Raw genomic sequence first — 19,464 nt, forward strand, 5'->3', positions numbered from 1 at the left:
AGTTTATTTATGGCATCTTATTTTACGTAAGTAAGGGCGTTACACCCACGACCTTCGTTTTCCAGACCCACTCTCTAAAAGTTAATAAATTTCATCAAAAAAAAAAAATAAATAATAAACAAATAAATAAGCTTATAAAGACCTTTTGTCTTTTATTTATTTATTCTTTTCAAGTACTATCATCCCAGGAACAAACCCCATGTCTGCCATTTTTGACTTCTTTTGGGGCTGGCGTAAAGCTTCAAAGTGGTGAGAACATAATAAAAAAAAAAAACTGTTAAAAATATCTTTACTAATGTATATGGAGATTTAATTAAAGATTGTTCTTGACTAAACTTGTTTCTTTTTTTGACAGTAAAAGACTGATCAAACAGTTACAGTGCCGGCTTAAAGTAGTAAAGAACAAGAGACATGCAATAGTCAGACAATCACGTAGTGACTTAGCTCAGCTTATTAAGACTGGCCATCAAAAAAATACTGCCTTTATTCGTCGGGTATATATTATTCCTCTGCTTTTCTTATATATGAAACCGTTAAAGTTACAAAATATAAACATAGAATTTACACTCTAATTTTGTTAATATTCTATTAAACTGAAATTAAGCAAATTATGTCTTTAAATATTCATTGATGTGATCTCAGTGAAAGCATTTGCTAAATATCTCTAAACATTTGCTAATGATTTGAACAACTTTCTCTTAAATAGGTTGAGCAGTTGATCAAAGATGAAGCAATAAATGCAGCCTATGAATTGCTGGAATGTTTTTGTGACTTCATTCTCGTCCAATTCTCATACATTCGGAAAACTAAGTAAGTACCATCAAATATGGTGGATTGTCTTTCAATGTATATATTTTCTTCTAAGTATTAAAGGTTTTTGTTCCTTTGGTTCATTCAGAGACTGTCCAAATGATATTCATGAAGCAATTTCTAGTCTCATATATGCCTCTCCATGGTGTGGTGAACTACCTGAGCTTCTGCTGATTCGAAGGCTCTTCGCAAAGCGATATGGACAGAATTTTGCAACAGTTGCTCTTGAATTGTCTCCTGGGAATCATGTTAACCTTCAGGTTCTCATTTGTCTTATTTCACATAACATAAAGATATTAGTTAAGAAAAATGTAATGGTAATTGACACAGTTGTTGAAATCACAGGTGAAGGAAAAACTTTCCACACTGTCAATTTCTGAGGACATGAAGCAAAAATTGGTGAATGAAATTGTCAAGGAGTATTGCCTCACACCAGATATTTTAGCACTTGATTACTATTATGATTGGGCAGAACAGAAGGTACCTTAAATTTTCTGTTTGATATAAAATACAATGTGACATTTTCTTTTCTTTCTCTTTCTCTTTACTAAACTAAAATTTCATGTCTTTTGTTCCATAAATGATCAATAGATGAAGCTAACAAGCAGTGAAGACCAAGCATTGACTACAGATGTTCCAACTTCTTATCATGGCATATCTGAAGAAAGATCAGAATTGCATACTTCAAAGCCTTTGCAAGATCTAAGTTTATCTGGTTCTTCTGTTACTTCAGAACAGAAGGTGTTGCCAATCATTTCAGAGTCTCAAGCAGAGAAAGAAGATATTTCTTGTGGAGATTCTCAACAAGGGAAAGGAAATCTTTTGGAGATGAACAAGGAAGAGAGAATTGTTACATCTTCTTCTTCTTCTTCAGAAAGCTTGCCAAAAGTTCATGATGAAATGTTAGTTTATATGGATGACATTGAAGAATTTCAGTCTTCAACTCCAAAAGATGAAGATTCTCAGGACCAAAGACTGTTCAAATTCAAGGACAGTTCTCTTAATGAATCTGATCAATTGGGGAACAAAAAGGTTAAGTCAAGCTTAAAAGATTCTGAGAGAAGTATTAGTGTCTCTAGTAAGAAAAGAACAAGGAGAAGATTGGTGTTTCATGAAAATCAAACCATAGAAGATAATGAATGCCTTAGTTACTATGGTGAGCAACCATCAAATAACCAAAGATCATATCATCACCAGCAAATAAAACAACACAAGAAAACTTCAGCTGATTATGAAGGTAATAATAGACCAAACCAATTTTACAACTCAGAAATGGGGTTTACTTCTTTGTCAAGAAACCGTAGATGTTATCCGAAAAGACCTGAATGCTGCTGCAGCTGCTGCTGCAACCACAGAACTAGACATAGCTGCAGCAGCTTGGAAAGTCCATGCTATTTTTTCGCCGATGATGACAACGATATTTACGAAGCTCCATCATTCAGGAAGCCAAACAATGTGTCCAGGAGTCATTATAATAGCAGAGAGCATATGTTCACGAATGGAGAAGAACTGAATGAAGAAGTGGAGATTCAAGAAAGGCCTAATAAGGATATTTCCAATGAAGACTTTCAAGGGTGTAATACTTTCCCTATTCAAACACCCAAGCATGTTCATCCAAAGCTGCCAGACTATGATGTTATAGCCGCTAAATTCATGGCTCTCAAAAGAGAGAAGAGCTGCCATTGAACTTATTCTAAGTTACAAACAAGGATGCAACAATTTTTTTCCTCACATTTTTTCTTTTCTTTTGAGGGACAATTAATGTTGATCATAAGATAGTTTATGTGTTGAGTTTATAACATTCATTCTTTGTAATTGTATCACATAATTGTGTACATACCGATATATAATGATATTGTTCTTTCTGAATATTTGAATATGGGTGAAAAAAAAAACCCAATTGAGCCCGAGGAAAAAGATTAGAGTTATTTACATCACAATACGTAATTTCTAAAATATTTATCTAAATGTCGTCCAATAATTAAATGTTGTCAATACCGAAACCCTTTTAACAAAATTGGTACTGTGTATCTAAATAAAAAGTCAGCCTTTCTTCTTTTTTTTTAGCTGACGAGAGTTAGAGTCTCTAGAGACTCTTTTTCTTTTTCTTTTTTTTTTATTATTTTATTTCTGAACTTTTTTCTTTCAAACATCAAACATCTGACAACTTTATTTATTTATTTATTTTTTTGAAGACATGACATTTAAATATCTTTCTTATTTTATTTTATTTATATTTTTTAAAAACTTTATAAATAAATTTCTAACTTTATATACTCATTTCTCTCTTTTTTTTCTTTTACAAGTTTTAAAAAATTTATCCATCTCAAACAAAAAAAAAAAAAACAGTTTTAAAAAATTTATTTTTTCTTCACAAATAACTCTTTTGGTTTTTTAAGAGTTATATTATTGTAATTAATTTTTTAAGATGATCATTTTCAATATGTGGGAAGTATATATTTTTTGAACGTCACATAAAAACATAATTGAAATCAAATTTAATATTTTTGTTTCTATTATATTTTGTTCAGTAATTAATCTTTTAATTTAAACAAAATTAATGTACTAAATAACTTGATAGGTTACTAAAAAGTATTTTTTTTTTTTATTTTATATTTAGATGTCACAAGATTAAATTATAAATAATTTTTGTTTATAAAACTATTTTGATAGGCTTATAAAATAACTTATAGATAAACTAAATAATATCTTAAATATCATATGAGTTACAATTTTAAAAAAAGTCACACATTAAGTTTAAACAAAAATAAATATACTTACTGTTAACCCGTAAACTTTTCAGGTAATCACATGGACATCAATATTTTTATATTTAGACATTACAAGATTAAATAAAAATAAATTTATTTTTATAAAATTATTTTAATAGGTTTATAAAATAATTTGTAAATAAATTGAATAATATCTGAAACATCATATGAGTTACATTAAAAAGAAAAAAGTAATCCCAAGGTATCTCAAACAATAAAATAACATAATATAGCTTAAAAATATAAAAATGAAACAAAAAAATTTCTTTTAATATTAGTCGTCTTTTTTTGAAAACAGAAAAATATATATTTCTTACATATTAAAATAGTTATTTTATTATTTACATATATGTGTAAAATACTGAAATAATTTTTTTAATGGAAAAGTAACCAATTGATATCTTATTTACATTAAAAGCAACTAAATGATTATCTTTTTCAGCTCTCTTAAAAAGCGAAAATTTCTGGAAACGGGATTTTCCAGTTTTTTCTATACGGTAATTATTTGAAATTTCGGTATGTATGCTGACGTGGCATAACGGTATTTGTGCCAATAATTTTCTTAAAGGTATTTTTATAAATAAAATCAATTTTAGGTATAATATTGAAAAAACCCCAAAAGATTATTTACACCATCTCCAATAGTAATATTATTTTGGTGTAGGATTTTTTACGATTTGGTACAATAACTTTAATAATTCACACGAAATATAATACTAAATATCCAACCAAATAAATATATTTTACTTCAAATATCTAGCATTTTATATAATTTACATAAATAACTTAAAATAGGTAATTTAAAATCTTAAAATAATTTAATAAAATAAAATATTTATTAAATCAATTTTTTTGTAATTATATTTATTAAATCAATTAAACATTACACATACACAATCTTTCTTTTAAGAAATGAATAAAAGGATTTAAATTCTATAATTGATCCTAATAAACGAGATCATTTTCAAAATGAGAAAATGAGGACTAAGCAAAAAAAACTCATCACCAATATCAAGATTCTCAAAATACTTCAAGTCCATATCACTAACATTTTAATATTTTTCAAGGCTAAGATCAATAAAGTTATCAACTTGACTATTAAATTATTATTTTTTTTAATGTTTATTTTTAGTTTATGCTGTTTTTTTAAAGTTTTATAACTTAGTATTATGTTGTTTGTTTATTTCATATTAGTATTTTTGTTATTGTTATTTTGTACTTTCAAATATGTTAGTATTTTAAATCTCTAAGTATTTTTTTTTAGATAAATTTTAATTTGAGAACTAAAATGTAAGATTATTTTTTTAAATAAAATAAAATAAGAATTAGAATACAAAAAAAGAAAAAAAAATTGCACTTAATTGGTGTAGATTCAAAATTTAACACTATTAATAGTGTAGAATTTGGTGGACATCAATTTCGTGCATAATATAATGTGTCATTGGAGTGAAATTGTGTGATAATTCTACACTAATTTAGTAAAATAGTACATCATTAGAGACACTCTTAACATAACAAAATGACAATAGATAAGAGCCATTGTTGGAGAAAAACGATTAACTATAATTATTAGCCCACTGTGTTGTCTATACTCACAATTAGGGACCGGCAACATTTAATCTAATTTAACTGAATTGAACAGATCTAATCTAATTTAATTATATATATAAAAAAATTAGATATTTAATTACATTTGGATTGAATGTTAAAAGTTAAATTTTGATTGAATTTGATAGGTTAAGGGATGCAATCTCAAAAGAATACCCAAGTGCACCTAACCAAATCTCAACATAGATCCTTTGCTACCATCACGGGGACTTCAAACTGACATCGACATATTAATCGAGCAGGTTTGTGCTTTTGGTTCAAGGCTTCAGGGCCTGGATTGCATTCTAGTTGTGGTATGGTACCGTTGATTCGCCCAAAGCACGATGTTCAGATTCCCGTCTCAGAACTTTCATTTTTGACATGTACGTTCTTCTTTTACTTCAAATTGATGTTGGAGTTGTTAGATAACCAACCATATAATTTTAGGGTCTGGTAAATTATGGTGCATAACCCATCGTGTAATTTCTCAGGGTTTTCTTAGTCTTGGTAGAATATTGATGTTGGTTAGGATGATTCAGCTTAGTAATTTGAGTTTGCATTGACGATTTAATATATTTTGGATTTATTATTTTTTTAATATTAAATTATTTAATATTTATTAAATATATTTTCTTTCACGTGATTAGGAAAAAAATAAATAAATTGTTGTTGTTTTATATCAAATAAAAATAACAAATTCAAAGGAAAAAAAAATTGTATGTAGAAAAAAATATTTAATTTTATTTTAGATTATATTTTCCTTACATATAAAAATAGAATATACATTTAATTTATTAAGTTTAAAATATGTTTACATCATATGTATTATAAAATTTTCAAATCACTATTTTTTTGCATTAAAATATTAATTGTATATATATTAAAAAAATATATACAAATATGTGTGGATTGGATTGGAGATAAGTAGATACTCTATCCAAGAATACACTTGAGACTAAACAAATTATATTCTAATTAAGAAGTTACTAGAAAAAAAAAAATTAAAATACTAAAAAATATCAATGTAACAACAAAACAATAACATTAAACAATCCTTACTACTATATCATAATAGAATTATTTTTGAGTAAATATAATATTAATACATATATTACAATTTAGAATAAAATTATTAATTCTAGATAAATATATTTATAAAATAAATATATTTTTTATTAAGATATAATTATTCTTATATAGAAGTTATTCTTATTTATAATTGGCTCAAATTAGGACTTTTTTTTTATATATAACAAATTAGAAATTATTCTTGAATGGGGTATTCTTAGATAGAGGTTTTATTGTTCTACATGTTATTAATCAACATTTAATTTACACAAGTGTGGATTTTAGATTTTTCAATCTATTCCAATTTATACAAATACAGACATGCACACTAAAAAAATTTAATTAAATTGAACTCAATCGTGCAAATTAAATTTGATTGAGTATTTTATGAAGAACATGGAAGAATGTCTAATATTTCCCATTAGTTCAAAGGGAGTCATCCACGAGGCTGGGATTGATAGAAAAGCTCCGAGTGAAGGAGACACAGTGAGAGAAGGATATGGAGAAAGGGATTTTTTCTAGGTTACGATTGATTTCGATTTATGTTAGGAGTTTTGAATCAATTTTTAAATATAAATACAGCAATTTTGTTAGGATTAAAAAAAAAAAAGAAAAGCCAAGATGTTTATGTCTGGGTCAGATTTGTTTTTTCATTCTTCAAAAGAAAGGTTTCGTTTAGGAATGAAAGAATACAATATGATAATTCTGTGTATGAATACTGAAATACACTGATAGAATACAGTACTTTCTGTATGCTAAATGAAATTCTCCATAATATGTTAAGAATTTATACTGAAATATTATGCGAACATCAATAACAGCTTACACAATGGGATGTGTGGATTAGGGAAAATGTGAGAGAATAAATCTACTTCTTAAAACAGTGAAAATTCAGATAAATAAAAAAACCCACTATATTTCGACATCAACGCAGATGGATATAAGCGATTCTGGTGTAACACTCAAAGAGATGGTTAGTGATATGGAATAAAGAAGTGAAAATCAACAAATCTTGCATTGTGATCACTAATTATGATTTGGCAGCAATAGCTCCCAATAGAGAATAACAAAACATCAAGCTCCATCCAGTCACTTTGAATTCATGGATTATTAATGCTGTCATAATAGCTCAACCGATTTCTCAGCTTCAAAAATTTTGCAGAACAAGGCAAAAAGAAAAAACTTGCATGTAGTGTTCCCTTAATTTCCATGAATCAAATAAAAATAAAGGCTTACGCATGCAACCTCTAAACACATTTTATCCAAGGAGGGTATCCTCAAACGTAGTAACCGGTGAAAGTGAATCCCCTTCCCACGATTTCGCCAGCACAAAACCAGGCAAAGCACTCAAGCCCAAACAGAGCAGCTATACCAGCATCTTCAACCTTCAATTCCTGCCTGTTCTTCCACATTTGCTTGACATAGTCGAGTTCCTTCTTGAATGACTCACAACGATTGGGAATGCTGCAAAGTATGGAAATAAATCAGAATAGCATAACAATTGACAAGACCGGAGAGGAAGGCAAATCCAATGTTTTATATGGCCCTTTATGCTTTCAATTATAATTCTAAGCAAATTAAGTAATTAAATATGTATATTTTTTCAATACAGCTTATACAAGATCTAACAAACTGATATAGTCATTACTTTAGAAGAGGCAAGAGCATTCAGAGTTTAGTAACAAGAAAATAACCTAGCAAGACGAGTGTAAAACAATTGTTTTGAAAGCAGATTGCACTTTTCCACGGTTGCGGGGTCCTGGATGTACTGCTTGTTCTCCTCTAACAACTGTTTGTAATAGACAGATCCATGTTTGGAAACAAACTGTGATGCTTGACAAGCCTTAGACTGCAATTGTCGCAACTTTGATGCCATTGACTCCAATTGTCTGAAATTTAAGAACATAAACTCAATTAATCTTAAATGCAGTAAAAAAATCCATACATAATAATATTCCAGTTAGTAAAGCAATCCCATTTTCCTCAAACCCATTATTTGGTTGAAAATGGAAAAAGAGAAGCAAGAATGTAATCTTTTCTGAGTTATAGGTGATAATTTTATAGATGGAGTACAATTTTTCTGCTAGATTGCTAAACAAGGATTTAACACTAATAATTTTTTAAACATCAAAAAGCTGATTTCAAAGCCTACATTCCAAACTTCTTCTTCAAGCATCATTTTAGCGTCCAAAGAGCAACAAAGACCTAAACTATCAGACGATGAAAAAAGTAGACTTTGTGAGCAAGTACAACAAATGTCACTTAAAAAATCATTATGAACATTGGATTTCTTGTTCTTACTTTTAATTAAAACCTATGAAGAATTTGAGAATTGCAATGCAACATTATAAACAGTTGATTGGTCATACCCATAAAGCACCCAAAGGACTAATGTTTTCTTTGTAATTAGACCACATTTCCAAACTTTATCAGAAGCTTTTAGAAGAAATAGAGCAGCTAAAAATAAATTATCAATGCTACACTTCCTCGTTAATTAAAATTAGCATCAAAATCATAAACCCATATAGAATTTCGGCCAAGAAAAAAACCAAGTAACCGACTCTCACCCTACATCTTCAAAACACTCCGATTAACAAAGAACTTAAAAAACTCGAATACATATCTGTATGTATAACTTAAATTCAGATATATCCCGAACACCCATGATTCTGATGGCTGGTCTCAAAAGTCAAAAGCAATCGCAAACCAATATTCAATCACATAAACACAACAAAATAAATTAAAAAGGTAACCAAACACACAGCAATCAGGAAAAGACGAATATTCATTTTCAAAATTAAGAACATGGAACAATCACATACACAAACATATCGTGTTTAAAAGACCAGATCTAAAACAAAACAAAATTACTAACGAAAAAGATTGATGAGCTGTAAATCGAAACAGATCGAATTGCAAAATCGAAAGGAATTACCTTTGTGTTGATTGGATTCGAATGCAAACCAATAGATACGAAGAGTGAGACTTTGCTACTCTACGCCGCTAGGAGCTGAGTTGTGGGCGATGAGAAAGTATTGGGGGATTAGAGCTTTAGAACGAAAGTGGTTTTACTTCAGAGATGGGCCATTTTGTAAATATCAACATTTTTAAGCCCCTTCGTTAATTTCATGTCTTCTTACTTACCTTTCCCTGAACTGAAAAGTTAAAAAACGGGCCCTTTAAGTGGTCTGTACAACTGCTCATTGGGCTTTAAGCAAGCCCACTCCATCTGATTTGTAGAGATTTCAACAGGAAATTACACTCTATACCCTTTTTATATTTTATATTGTCTTCTTTTATTTTTATCCTTTTTTTTAAAGTCTATTATTTTTACTTCTTTTTTAAATATTGTACCAATTTTGCCCCTATCACTTCAAGATACTCTCCATGTGACTCTCTTATGTCAGGGTATTTTGGGTACAATACATATAAACAGAGGTATGTTTCAATTAAATATAAAATTAAAGATAAATTTAATTAATTGATTAATAAAAGTGATATTTTTCAACTAACCCCAATTTTCAATAATTTCTAAACTTAAGCCCTAAACAATGTAGAGTCAAGTTTTCAATAATTTTTTCTTTTATGAAAATTTACAGTTATAACTAATTTTTTTTATCATTTACAAAAATACATATTTTCTTTACAAAATTACTATTTACAACTCTGAGGGGACAATTCAATTTTTCTCATTTAATTCTCGGTATAAATTTTGACTCCAAACTTTATTTTGGACGTTCTTTATACCGTTAGCAAGTTCGTTTTGAGCTCTATTGCTTGGTCTAGAGTTGGAGTCCTAAATGTGAATATTTGTTAAATGTAATTTTGGGATTAACCCTATATTATGTAAACCAAAAATTTTGACTAAGAATATCAGTACTTGCTCCAGATCACCTGTGGACTATAAATTGTCCTCATACTTTAGAATTTAAGTAAGAATTCAAACCTTGCACATAGAGTATAGTGCGAAGATGCACTTGTATATTACGTGAATACTTAGTTAGAAATGTGAGTTGGGGTTATTACCCTAAAGTTTCTATATTTATACATGCAATATATGAATTAATTTAGTAGGGAAATTTGGTTTAGTATGCTTATATATAAAATATGTTGTTTTAATATAACACCAAATTAGAAAATAGTACATATATACTTTTAATATTTTTTCCTCCCAAAAATACCTTTACATTTCAAAAAAACTTCTCTCTCTTACTCTCCGGCGTTAACCCCGACCCAGAACCTCTACCGTCGAACACACAGACCCAGAACTACGGTCACATTGCCTCGTCGTCATCTTCTCTCATGACCTCTCTCATTTTTTGTATTTTTTTCTTCTGGTTTATCAGTTTTTTGCGATATTTAACGATGTATTTACAATGATAGAACAAATTTGAGGCTAGGGATGAAGTTTAGCAATGATTTGTGATATTTAGCGATGATTTGTGATATTTAGCAATGTTTTGCGATGTTTAGCGATGATATTCGCGATGTGTTTTGCGATGTTATGAATTGAAGACATTTAGAGATGTTTTCACGATTTCACGATATTTAGCGATGTTTTGCGATATCGTTAAAAACTAGAAAAAATGCAGAAAATAAGCGATGTTGTGAATTGGAGACATTTAGAGATGTTTCATGATTTCGCGATGTTTCGCGACATTTAGCGATGTTTTGCGACATTTAGCGATGTTTCGCAACATCGCAAAAACCAGAAATAAATGCAGAAAACAAGCTAGTTGCAAACTCATAGATTTTGGGGTTTTGGGTTTCACGATTTCTCTTTATAGTTTCGTGATATCCTCCTCAGTTTTGTCCTACGTTTCGTCTTTAAAGTGGGTTTCACCGAAGGTGGTGCGGTGGTCGTGGGTTTGGTCTGGGTCTGGTTCAGTGGTCGTGGGTATTGGTTGGGTTTGGTGAGAGTTAGAGAGAGAGGAAGAGAGGGCCAAGAGAAAGAGAGAAGGTATGAGGAGGGTATTTTGGGATTTAATTAATTTTAGAGTATTAAATTCTTATGCATTTTTAAGCATATATTGTCAAATTTCCCATTGAGTATATGTACAAGGTTATGCGATTAAGGCATAGCTAATTAATTATTTGTTGAGAGTTATGCGATCAAGGTATAACTAGATTAGACTCAATAACCAAAATCGAGAAAAATCTTGATAAGGTCTTATGTAATAAATAGACGTGTGAGCATAACATGTCGTGTCTATGCAATATAGACATAAGATATAGTGACATCATTATAAGTGCAGTGGCGTGTTATATTACTACAGTGGCACAGTTACGCAGTGGCATATTAAGTGTGATATGTATGCTTTCTTGTTGGGGCTTAGCTTACGGGTGCTCTATTGTGCGAGCAAGGGTAAAGCAGTGTCATGCCAACCATGAGTTTGAGGGTTTTGATGGTTAATTGTTCCGGCCAAGCTAGACCACAAGTTGAGTCCAATAGGGGGATTGTATAGAAATTCTATTTTGCCGCTTAGGCTGGCTTGTATGTAAACAACAACTTATCATATTTTGCAAAAAGATTTTACAAGATCTCGAATATGTATTAATATTATTTTGGTTTTAAGTTAAAGATAAATCTTATTATAACAAGTTATTTTATTTAATTAAGTTGTCTTGTTTTAATCACTCGGCTTATTGAACTGATTAAGCAGAATTAGCGTAATGTAATCACGACACGTGGCATTCCTTTAATCAGGCATGTGCTAGGTGTTCCTCGCTGGGCAGATCAGTTGGAAGCCCCCCAACTAGCCCTCTAGCCTAGGGATGTCATAAAATAGCTGATCTAATCTTATCTGCAAAGTACAGATATCCACACTTGTGCGGATTTGATTGGATTGGAAAATTCAAAATCCGTACTTGTGCAGATTGAATATTGATTAACATATAAAAGTAACTAATCTAATCCAATCTACATATATTTATATATAAAAATTAAAAAAATTATATATACAATTAACATTTGAATAATGTAAAGAAAATAGTAATTTAAAAGTCTAATACATATAATACAATTATATTTTAAAATATATATTTTATAATTTTTTATGTAAATATATATATGAATATATATTTTGAATAATTCTATGGTAGTGACCTGGTTTTGTCTTTATACTATACATAAAACTTTTTTAGCCCTTCATCTATTTGACATTTGAGAGTCTAACATTGTTTAACATGTAGTTGTATGTAGCATATTCAATTTTTTATTTTCATAAATTAAAAAAAAAATCTGACACAAAAAGTTAAAACTTTTATTGGTTATTAAACAAATTAAGTAGATGTCATCAACTAAAATTAACCTTATATTTTTTTTAAAAAAAAAACAAAAATCTAATTTTTCATCAAATCACATCAAAAAAACTAATTCACCAAATTCTCCATTTCCCCACTTTTCCTCACTTTTCCTATTTTCGTACCAAATTCTCCATTGGAACCCATGTTGGAAATTATTTTACCAGGATCTTAGATCTACTCACAAGTATGTTGATTAACACCCTAAATATGAACTTTCTAAAACGACAAAATAAACACATATAAAGTTTAGGAAACCTTACATTGGGTGCAACGGAATATAATGACTCCTTCCCTTTAGATATCTAGCCCTTGATTCATTTCTGTAGCAGAGCATTATCAATATCTGAACCTGGATCTCTTTCTCTGAATCTTTAGTGCTGAAACTCTTTCTTGCTGAAAGTCTTTCTTCACGATCTTCCTCACTATGATTGAGGTATCACTTGCTGTGTGTGGGCACTATTCTCACACTAAGATTTTCGAAATTGAAGAGGGAAGGAGAAAGAGAAGGGTCGGCCAAAGATAGGGAGAGAGAAGGCTCAGTTTTTTCTGAATCAGAAGTGTAATTTTCCTGAAGCCTTCACTATCTATTTATAGCATTCCACTAGGGTTAGGTTTGAATTATTTGGCATTAAAATAATGAAAATATCAGTTTAAATTCCCTACAAAAGTGGTCGGCCATGCTTAGTGGATTTGGGCCTCACTTTTTGCAATTTTGCAGTTTTACCTTTTCTGCATCTGATTTTTTCAAAAGCGCTAATTTTCAAATTCAACCATTTAAATGTCAACTCTAACTATTTAATAACTATAAATAATTATTAAATAATATTGTCATTTATCATATTTATTAATTGAACCATACAAAGTATCATAATTAACAAATATGCCCCTAAAACTCTTTTTTTACAATTTCGCCCTTACTTAGTGAAAAATTCACAAATAGACATAGTCTAATTTGAGAATTATAATTGATTAATCAAAACCAATTATATGAGTCTTATAAGCAATATTATCTCAACTAGTGCGGGGACCATGGGTCTATATAACCGAGCTTCCAATAAGTAGATCAAGAATTTATTACTAAAATTTACCAACTTATTAATTCTTCGTTGAATCCACGCATAGAACTTAGAATTGCACTCTCAGTATATAGAATGCTCTATATGCTCCACCATATAGACGCATCATTAGTTATCCATTGTTATAATCCTAATGTGATCAATGATCCTCTATATGAATGATCTACACTGTAAAGGGATTAGATTACCATAACACCCTACTATGTATTTTATCCTTAAAACACTTGACCCCGTATAAATGATATTTCAGCTTATGTGAAATGAGTACTCCACCATTTATGTTCGTTTGGTCAAGCTCGAAGGAGATCATCCTTTGCTTACTATTCGCCAGATAGAAGCTATAGATTCCATGTTTATGTTAGCGCTCCCACTCAATTGCACTACCGTGTTCCCAAAATGTACGTATCACCCTGACCTAAAAGTAGGCTTAACTAACAAATCAAAGAACACGAATAGCCTTTCAAGATTGAGCCTAATCATAACAGGATTAAGAACATTTGATCTAGGATCAACTAGGCGATATTGACTTGAATAGATATTACGGTAAGTTTAATAAATTTAAGTCAAAGTTCAATATCGGTCCCTTGCGATGCATACTCCATGCATCCAACCTGAGCTTTACTTTAACCAATGCTCTGGAAAGAACATAGCACTTCTCCAAATGCAAGTAAACTCTGTTGTAGATTATCATATCAGTAAAACCTTGTGTTTGATAAACAGGATCAAGTATGTGAAAAGGGTTTCAGATGAATTCATACATTATATATGCAACATTAAATGTTATTTCTGATCTATATTAAGTAAATCTGATTATATTGAAATGAGTTTTATTTAGGGCATAAAACCCAACAACCCAGTCGCTTGTTCTGATAAGGCTTGGCTTCTTTGGGGAAGTTGATTTCAGATCTGGTATTAGTTTTTGTTGATGGCGTTTTTGTGTGACAGATTTGGTATTAATTTTTAAGAATGGCATCAGAATTTTATTCACAATTCTAATACAAATCTAATACCGGATTACTTTTATATACAGATACATTACTTTGAATGTTTCTTGAAAATAAAAAAAAAATGAAAGAAACATTTTAAGATAAAAGAAGGTAAAGTATGAAAGAACCAAAACAGAGTAGAAAGAACAGAGAGGAAGAAAGGCTTGAAGCAAAGCTTATCCCATTCAGGGATTCATTTATTGTATATATAGCTCAAAAGAGCTGAACAATTACAAAACAGAAAACCGTTACAAGTAGTTAGTTAAGACACAGTACTTAACAGAAATAACAGAACCAATGAAACAAAACTAACTAATCTTGAGATTGGTTATCATCCCCCCTCAAACGAAAAGGGGTAGACACCACTTTGAGTTTGGTTTTGAGATAATGAAAACGCTCTTTGGGAAGACCCTTTGTAAAGATATCAGCAACCTGATCAATGGTAGGCACATAACGAACATCAAGTTCTTTGTTGAGCAGCTGGTCACGGACAAAATGCTGGTCTATTTCAATATGTTTGCACCGTGCATGAAAAATGGGATTGGCAGCCAATGACGCTGCACCTTGGTTATCAACCCAGATAACAGGGACATCAACAAGTTGGACTTGCAATTCACCAAGGAGAGACCGAAGCCATTTGATTTCTGCAGCAGTGTTAGCAAGTGCACGAAATTCTGATTCGGTGGACGAGCGAGCAACAACTTGCTGCTTTTTAGCAGACCAAGAAATCAAATTAGGACCAAGAAAGATAGCATAGCCTCCCGTGGACCGGTGGTCATCGACGCAGCTGGCCCAATCAGCATCGGAATAGGCAGAAAGGGACAGTCTGGATACTGGTTTTAGAAGGATTCCATCAGAAATAGTACCCTTTAAGTAACGCAGAAGCCGTTTGCAAGCTTCCCAATGGACATGAGTAGGTGCATGAATAAATTGGGACAACTTATTTATGATGAATGCAACGTCAGGCCTTGTCAAAGTTAGGTACTGCAGTGCACCCAAAGTGCTCCTATATAATGTGACATCATCAAAAGGAGCCCCTTCATTTAGAGACAGCTTGTGGGAAGTGGAAGTAGGACTAGCACAGCTTTTAGCTCCCTCTAAGTGAACTTTGAGTAAAAGATCAGTGATGTATTTCGTTTGTGACAGATATAAGCCTTCATGACTCCTATGCACTTCAACACCTAAAAAATAATGAACTTGGCCCAAGTCTTTGAGTGAGAAGTGAGTGTTTAGATCCAAGATCAGATTTTGAATAAGAAATTTGTTAGGACCTGTAACAAGAATGTCGTCCACATATACAAGTAGAATCATAAGGTTAGAACCAGTACCATACACAAAGAGAGATGTGTCAGCTTTTGATGCTTGAAATCCCCAGTTAAGCAGAGTTGTTTTTAACTTGTCATTCCATGCACGAGGGGCTTGTTTTAAGCCATAAAGAGCCTTATTCAACTTGCAAACATGAGTAGGATAGTTTGAGTCCTCAAAGCCTTGTGGTTGACTCATATAAACCGTCTCCTGAAGAGTGCCATTTAAGAAGGTATTGGCCACATCAAGTTGTCGAACTTCCCATTGTGATGAAATAGCAAGAGTAAGAACTAGCCTCACTGTGACAGGTTTTACTACAGGGCTAAATGTATCTTCAAAATCAATACCAGGCTTTTGAAGATACCCTTTAGCAACAAGCCGAGATTTTAACCTGTCAAGAGTTCCATTTGCATTAAGCTTAACCCGATGCACCCACTTATTCCCAATTAAGTGCATGTGAGGTTCATAAGGAACAAGAGTCCAAGTTCCTTGTGAAATGAGAGCTTTGAATTCTGTGTTCATCGAGTTAAACCAGCCAGGATGATTAAGTGCTGCCTTAAGAGTCTTAGGTTCTGTGGGAAAGAGAGATTCAGGCAGCTTGTGTCGAGTAGCAAGATAAGCCTTTGGTTTGAATATTCCTGATTGAGACCGAGTAGTCATAGGATGAGTTCTTAATGGTATTGAGGCACCAGAACCACCAGAGAAAACATCTGTAACAGCAGCAGGCACCATGCTATCAATAGTACTAGGAGCAGCAACATCAGGTGTTTGAGAGTCATGACAAAATGGTGCAGTGACATCAGGCACAGCAGTAACTGGAACAACTGGGGCAGATGCATCATGGACAACTGGGGCATTGTCACTTGCTGGTGCAGATGCGTCATGGACAACTGGAGCATGATTACTTGCTGGTGCAGATGCATCATGAGTCTCAGGCAAAACATGTGGGAAAACATAATGATGCACAGGATTAGATACTGCAGAATGACTAGTGGTAGAGAACTGTGCTGTAGGAAATATAGAGGGTTCAGAATGTACCTGAGAGGGTATTGTTGCTCGAGTTGCAGGAAAACACAGTTCATTAAACACCACATTTCGAGCAATGAACAACCTGCCTTGGGAATTTTCACAGAGATACCCTTTGTGTTTGGGAGAGTAGCCCAAGAAAATGCACTCTTCTGTTCTGAACTCAAGTTTGTGGTGATGGTAAGGTCTCAAATGTGGAAAGCAAGCACACCCAAAAGTCTTGAGAATGCCATAGTCAGGTGGTTGTTGAAATAAACACTCAAATGGACTCAAGTGCTGTAAAACAGGGGTAGGCATTCGATTTATGCTATAGGTAGCAGCTTGAAAAGCATGCCACCAATAAGTCATATCAAGACCCGATTGAGCTAAGAGAGTAAGACCGGTTTCAGTTATGTGCCTATGCTTTCGTTCAACTCTACCATTTTGTTCATGAGTATGAGGGCAAGAATGTTGAAACCAAATTCCTTGGTCCCTCAAGAATTTGCCAAATACTCTATACTCTCCCCCACCATCAGCTTGGACTTTCTTAATAGGAAGATTGAACTGTTTTTCAACCAAACTCTTGAATTGAATGAACAGTTCAAAGGATTGAGACTTGACAGTCATGGGAAATATCCAAGAAAACCTACTAAAATCGTCTATGAAGACAATGTAATACTTGTAATTGTCTTTGGAAGCAATGTGTGATGGCCCCCACACATCTGTATGAATAAGTTCTAATGGTTGTGTTGCTCTAGAGGTAGACAAGGGAAACGGGAGTCTATGATTTTTCCCTTGTTGACAGGCAGTACAGAACTTGAGGTGTTTTAAGGAGTGTGGAATGTGAGCTTGGGTCAAGATTTTGGTAAGTATAGCAGGTGAGGGGTGTCCTAACTTACAATGCCACACATTGATATCATGAGTAAATGCAGAATTGTAAACAGCAGCCTTACAATTAGACATGGAAGAAAAACAATCTTTATTGATATCAAACGAATTACAAGAGTTTGAACCACAATGTGAAATACACAGTGGAGAAGTACATTGATTAGGCAGTAAGGTACATTCAGACTCAGCAAGATGACACTGGACAGATGTGTTTGACAGAGTGGAGCCATCATCACCAAGAAGGTAAAGACCATCTTTAAGCTTCCCTTTGACTAGAACAGCCCCGGTTTGTTTGTCCTTGACAAAACAACAAGATTTGTGAAATTCAAGAAAAACATGGTTATCATTAGTAAGCTTGGAAACACTAATAAGATTTTTTGTAATAGAGGGCACATGTAAAACTGAATTCAAGTCTAAAGAGGAAGAGTTTTTGGCAGGTAGAAATGCTTTACCAATGTGAGAAATAATGAGTCTCTTACCATCACCTACAGCAACCGATTCATGGCCTGAGTAAGGAACCGAAGTATCAAGAGGAGTCTCACTGTAGGAAATGTGGTGAGTAGCTCCTGTATCGACAAACCATCCTTGATCATCGCCAAAATCAGGAACGGTATTAGTAACAAAGGCAGCAGGGTCATAGTCAACAAACTGTTCTGTGAGATGAGCTTGAGGTTGAGAAGTGGCAGTGGGAGCTTTGGGCGTAACCCAGTTTTTATCAAACCTATAATGACAAGTTGGGGCAGTATGCCCATACCTCATACAGACTTGACACAAAGGGCGATTAGAGTTGGTAGTTCTTGGATTATAGGTTTGCTGATTGCCACGATTAGGAAATCTTGAAGAGGATTCTGCACCAGATCCTCTCCCAGCAGTATGACTGAACCTGAAGTTTCCATTTCTTGAGCCAAAGGTGAGATTGGCTGCCATTTTTGTCGATAAATCCAACATTGTAGAGTGCCTTTCCAGCCTTGTTTCATGAGCCAACAACAATGCTTGAACTTCTTCAAGGGACAAAGTGTCACCTCGAGAAGTTATACCAGAGACCACAGAATCGAATTCGGGTCCGAGTCCATTTAATAGATGAAGAACCAGATCAAGATCGGAGACGGAGTGTCCAGCAACAGCAAGGGAATCACAAATTACTTTCAGTTTATCAACATAATCAGAAATGGACTTGTTACCTTTGTGGGAATTGGAGAGTTGACTCTTTAGCTGCAACAGTCGAGCCTTTGATTGGCTGGAAAATTTTTGCTCAAGGGCCTTCCATACAGCATTCGAAGTAGTGTAGTTTGCCACAGTACCCAAAATTCCTTCTGTCATTGAAGATCTGATCCACGAAAGGAGGAGTTGATCTTTCTTGCGCCATTGAGTGAAGGAAGGATTTGGATCACCATTAACCAAGGACCGAGGGGGTGAAAGATCAGTGAGCAAGATCTCATCAAGCTCATGACCAATTACCGTAGGAAGAACTTGAGACTTCCATGCCAGGAAGTTGTTACGATCAAGTTTGATCGTGAGTGAGGACGTCAGAGAATGAGAAAACGGATTCCAAGAAGAAGGAGTAGCAGCAGAAGGTGCAGTTGGATCGGAAATACTGGCGGGTGACGAGTTGTCGCCCGATGAAGCCATTGACGAAGGTCAAAAGCTCTGATACCATGAAAG

The 19,464-nt window shown here is 32.7% G+C and overlaps 2 protein-coding genes across 2 annotated transcripts; one reads left to right on the forward strand and one right to left on the reverse strand.

The window, feature by feature from the left end:
- The first annotated feature begins 694 nt into the window (after positions 1-694).
- LOC115704235 (uncharacterized) lies at positions 695-1,299 on the forward strand. The gene is made up of 2 exons (XM_061119112.1): positions 695-1,070; positions 1,156-1,299. The coding sequence occupies exons 1-2, from the start codon at positions 738-740 to the stop codon at positions 1,297-1,299; spliced, it is 477 nt and encodes a 158-aa protein (XP_060975095.1). The 5' UTR covers positions 695-737.
- Positions 1,300-7,232: 5,933 nt separating this feature from the next.
- Positions 7,233-9,336, reverse strand: LOC115705183 (uncharacterized). Its single transcript, XM_030632434.2, has 3 exons — positions 9,172-9,336; positions 7,931-8,125; positions 7,233-7,700 (listed from the first exon to the last, which is right to left on the reverse strand). Exons 2-3 carry the CDS (start codon positions 8,110-8,112, stop codon positions 7,514-7,516), a joined length of 369 nt encoding a protein of 122 aa, XP_030488294.1. The 5' UTR covers positions 8,113-8,125; positions 9,172-9,336; the 3' UTR covers positions 7,233-7,513.
- Positions 9,337-19,464: the final 10,128 nt, after the last annotated feature.

The sequence above is a fragment of the Cannabis sativa genome, chromosome 1, assembly GCF_029168945.1.
Source record: "Cannabis sativa cultivar Pink pepper isolate KNU-18-1 chromosome 1, ASM2916894v1, whole genome shotgun sequence".
NCBI lineage: Eukaryota > Viridiplantae > Streptophyta > Magnoliopsida > Rosales > Cannabaceae > Cannabis > Cannabis sativa.

Excerpts from the sequence above, each read along its gene's own strand:
- LOC115704235 (XM_061119112.1), top strand. The coding sequence starts at position 738 with ATGCAGCCTATGAATTGCTGGAATGTTTTTGTGACTTCATTCTCGTCC. Across the intron at positions 1,071-1,155 it reads GGAATCATGTTAACCTTCAG|GTGAAGGAAAAACTTTCCAC; the intron begins GTTCTCATTTGT and ends TTGAAATCACAG.
- LOC115705183 (XM_030632434.2), bottom strand. The coding sequence starts at position 8,112 with ATGGCATCAAAGTTGCGACAATTGCAGTCTAAGGCTTGTCAAGCATCA. Across the intron at positions 7,701-7,930 it reads TTTTACACTCGTCTTGCTAG|CATTCCCAATCGTTGTGAGT; the intron begins GTTATTTTCTTG and ends CATACTTTGCAG.